The 4,645-nt window shown below is 46.7% G+C and overlaps 1 protein-coding gene across 1 annotated transcript; it reads right to left on the bottom strand.

Annotated features, from left to right (window-relative positions):
- Nucleotides 1-344: 344 nt before the first annotated feature.
- LOC307121918 (histone H1-like) lies at nucleotides 345-959 on the bottom strand (the record flags this gene model as incomplete). The annotated part of the gene is made up of 1 exon (XM_079809707.1): nucleotides 345-959. One exon carries the CDS (start codon nucleotides 957-959, stop codon nucleotides 345-347), a length of 615 nt encoding a protein of 204 aa, XP_079665833.1.
- Nucleotides 960-4,645: the final 3,686 nt, after the last annotated feature.

Here is a 4,645-nt window from a genome sequence, read left to right as displayed (position 1 = left end):
TTCTGAGACTGTAGTTTTATGGTCCTTTTGTAATAGTGTAGATTTATGTATTGTGTGGGGTTGTCACAATTCTCCAGCAGTGTTGAGTGAATATATTCTGTACTGATGTTTTGGATGTATACAAATGGTTTAGTGATTCAAAACCTATTTTATCTGGTCACTAATTGTCGATATATTGTTAGTTTAGATTGCATGAGTTTAAGTGGCCGCAAGTCACATCTTGGCTTTTTCTTTTCAAAATTATCAAATCAGTAAAAATACAGGAATTTTGCTTTTTTTCAGAAGTCGTGGGTGGCTCTTAAAAGAGCCGTTGAGGAATAAACTATATTGGCTTGTATAAATAATTACTTCTTTTTGGGAGCTGCCTTTTTAGGCTTGGCGGCTTTAGGCTTTGCCGTCTTGGGTTTGGCTGCCTTGGCTTTTTTGGGGCTCTTGGCTGCTTTCTTAGCGGCTGCTGGCTTCTTTGCCTTCTTAGGGCTCTTCGTCGCCTTCTTAGCGGCTGAGGCGGCGGGTTTCTTGGCTTTCTTGGGCGATTTCTTGGCTGCGGCTTTGGGCTTCTTTGCCGCGGTGCTCTTAGGCTTCTTGGCGGCAGCGGGTTTCTTCACTTTTGGAGTCGCTTTCTTGGCCGCGGGCTTCTTCTTGGTCTCGGCTTGCTGCTTGTTGAGCTTGAATGAGCCCGAGGCGCCGGTCCCTTTGACCTGCACCAGGGTACCTTTAGTCACCAGACTCTTGATGGCGATCTTGACGTGGGAGTTGTTCTTCTCCACGTCGTAGCCACTGGCGGCGAGAGCTTTCTTCAGGGCGGCGAGGGACACGCCGCTCCTCTCCTTCGATGCGGACACAGCTTTGACGATGAGCTCACCGACGCCTGGACCTGCTTTCTTGGCTTTCGCAGCGGACTTCTTCTTGGGCGCTTTGGCCGGGGCGGCAGCAGCCGGGGCTGGGGCGGTTTCTGCCATCTCTCTCTGATCGGATCTAAAGTATTTAATTCGCTGTTCTGGTTTCAGCAATGACTGGTGTCCGCGCGGCGCTGCGCTCTTCAATAACACATGAGAACCTTATAGACTCAACCTGCCCGCTCTGTGTCTGTGGGCGTCCACGAGCTCCTCACGCGTGTGTTTTCTTCTCTCAAATTTGGGGCAAAACTGAAGCGGTAAAATAGTTTATCACAGTCAAAACAAAGTGAACACAAAGCAGAGGTTCTGAGCTTTCATTAGAGACTAAAACACGCGAAGAGGAAATGTTTATTTTGCCTCCATCAGATCAAACTCAAAGCGAGCATCAGCCACGGAGAAAAGCCGCGTGTGAATTTGATGGATAGTTGAATTTTAAAAGTTGCTAAAAAGCCCAAACGCGTTCTCTGTGTTTTAAGCAAACCGTCTGAAAGAGACTTTAATGAAATCAGCATCAGTGAGGGCGTGAGGAGGCTTTCATACAGATGTTGTTTTGGGCAGCTTGAAGCACACGAGTCTCTCTGTGGCATAATGTCTGGCCAGCAGATGATCTGTGCTCATAATAACAATAATCATAAAAATAAATGCACATCATCACATGTTTTAACTAAATCATCATATGTGTTTATCCTCATCTCTCATGAATGAAGATTGTGTTAGAGCTCATCTGAATGAGTTGTTCATTTACAGCAAGGCATAGCAAGTGACTTAACTTTTTCTCACTATTTCTTATGTTCCTTCTTGTTCTAGCTTATACTTTTCTGGACAATGTTTGAAACCTTTTTATTTCTAGAATTTCTCACTTTATTGCCTCCTATAATCCTCAGTTGTAAGTCTTTTTCAATATTTTTTTTCTTCTAAATTAATCAATATAAATATTAAAGCACAGGTCATTTTGCATATACTAATACTAATTACTAATACTAATACTTGTATACTAATACCACAGCTGTACAATTTTCACACCCTATACTAAATGTACCCTATACAATAGCCCACTCATCTGACACACACACACACACACACACACACACACACACACACACACACACACACACACACACATCTGAACTGAAGCAGCAAACATTCCCTTACGAAAATAAACCATGGTTTTACTACAAATAAAACAAACAAAAAAAACATGGTTCCATCCATCCATCCATCCATCTTCTTCCGCTTTATCCAGGGCCAGGTCGCGGGGGCAGCAGTCTAAGCAGAGATGCCCAGACTTCCCTCTCCCTAGACACTTCCTCTAGCTCTTCCGGGGGTACACCGAGGCGTTCCCAGGCCAGCCGGAAGACATAGTCCCTCCAGCGTGTCCTTCAACTTCCCCGGGGCCTCCTCCCAGTTGGACATGCCCGAAACACCTTCCCAGGAAGACGCTCAGGAGGCATCCGGAACAGATGCCCGAGCCACCTCAGCTGACCCCTCTCGATGTGGAGGAGCAGCGGCTCTACTCCGAGTTCCTCCCGAGTGCCTGAGCTTCTCACCCTATCTCTAAGGGAGCGCCCAGCCACCCTGCGGAGAAAGCTCATTTCGGCCGCCTGTATCCGGGATCTTGTCCTTTCGGTCATGACCCAAAGCTCATGACCATAGGTGAGAGTAGGAACGTAGATTGACCGGTAAATCGAGAGCTTCGCCTTACGGCTTAGCTCTTTCTTCACCACAACAGACCGGTAAATCGACCGCATTACTGCAGACGCTGCACCGATCCGTCTGTCAATCTCCCGTTCCATCCTCCCCTCACTCGTGAACAAGACCCCTAGATACTTGAACTCCTCCACTTGAGGCAGGAACTCTCCACCAACCTGAAGTGGGCAAACCACCCTTTTCCGACTGAGGACCATGGCCTCGGATTTGGAGGTGCTGATCCTCATCCCAGCCGCTTCACACTCGGCTGCAAACCGCCCCAGTGCATGCTGAAGGTCCTGGTTAGAAGGGTTCAACACGACAACGTCATCCGCAAAGAGCAGAGACGAAACCGCGTGGTCCCCAAACCTGACACCCTCCGGCCCCTGGCTGCGCCTAGAAATTCTGTCCATAAAAATTATGAACAGAACCGGCGACAAAGGGCAGCCCTGCCGGAGTCCAACATGCACCGGGAACAAGTCTGACTTACTGCCGGCAATGCGGACCAAACTCCTGCTTCGATCGTACAGGGACCGGACAGCCCTTTGCAAATGACCCCGGACCACATACGCCCCGAGCACCCTCCACAGGATGCCGCGAGGGACACAGTCGAATGCCTTCTCCTCCTTGAACTGCCACCTTAACGTGGTGGAGGGGTTTGAGTACCCGAATTAACCTAGGAGCTACGTTGTCCGGGGCTATATGCCCCTGGTAGGGTCTCCCAAGGCAAACAGGTCCTAGGTGACGGGTCAGACTAAGAGCAGTTCAAAAACCCTTATGATGACAAAAAAAAAGTAGGACCGTGACGTCGCCCGGTACGGCGCAGCCGGGGCCCCACCCTGGAGCCAGGCCTGGGGTTGGGGCTCGTATGCGAGCGCCTGGTGGCCGGGCCTTCCCCCACGGGGTCCGGCCGGGCTCAGCCCAAAGGAGCGAATTGGGGACACCTTCCCGTGGGCCCACCACTCATTCACTCACAAAAAAACATGGTTATTATAGTTAAACCATGGTAACCACAAATTAACCATGGTTTTGCAACTCTAACCATAGTTTAACCATGGTATTTGTGATAAAACTGTGGTTATATAATTGGTAATCAATTAGCCAAAAAAAAACGTGGTTAACTAAATTTTTACTACAATAAAACCATGGTTAATTTTCGTAAGGGTTTACGAGTAAACACGACATAACATTATTTAATATTTGAATCACAGCTTATAGTGTTTTGACCTCGACAACCCAAGTGTATTTTACCTCAAACTTGTGCCTAACTTTCTAAAGTAGCAATCGCTTCTCGAGTCGACATTAACACACTGACAACATTCAGAATTAAACATATTTGTATACCACTTTTTAATGTGTGATTGTGTAAAGGTGTTCACGAGATACCAACCTTTCGGCAACTTGATTTCAGCTCGAACACTTGTTCTCATGGAGACGCTGTGTGTGTGTGTGTGTGTGTGTGTGTGTGTGTGTGTGTGTGTGTGTGTGTGTGTGTGTGTGTGTGTGTGTGTGTGTGTGTGTGTGTGTGTGTGTGTGTGTGTGTGTGTGTGTGTGTGTGTGTGTGTGTGTGTGTGTGTGTGTGTGTGTGTGTGTGTGTGTGTGTGTGTGTGTGTGGCGCCGCACACATGTATGTGAGAGAGAGCATGAGTGATAGACGCAGGGAAAGGAAATGCTTGCAGCTGAACGTTATTTACTCAATGAAAGACATTGACAAAGACGAAAACTAAGGACATTTAATCTATAATTTTTTTTAGTTAGTTTTGCCTACACACATTACAGTTTTGGTTAGTTATCGTTTTTTTGTAATACCTCGTTTTTATTTTTATTTCAGTTAACGACAACCAACCTAGTTTTCGTTTTTTCATTCGTTTTCGTTAACGATTATAACCTTGATAACGACGAGACGAGATGAATCCTCCAGGCAGTTACTTGCAGTATAGCGCTCCGGTCTGCAACGCTCTGAAAGCTGCCACAGTTCACACCAAGGTTATTTTCGTAAACGAAAACTGAAACTAAAACTATTGGTCAAAAAACAAAAAAATCAGAAATCAAACTGAAATCTG

Source organism: Gobio gobio, assembly GCF_949357685.1.
Source record: "Gobio gobio genome assembly, chromosome: 25".
NCBI lineage: Eukaryota > Metazoa > Chordata > Actinopteri > Cypriniformes > Gobionidae > Gobio > Gobio gobio.
This window is presented reverse-complemented; position numbering and strand designations above follow the sequence as displayed.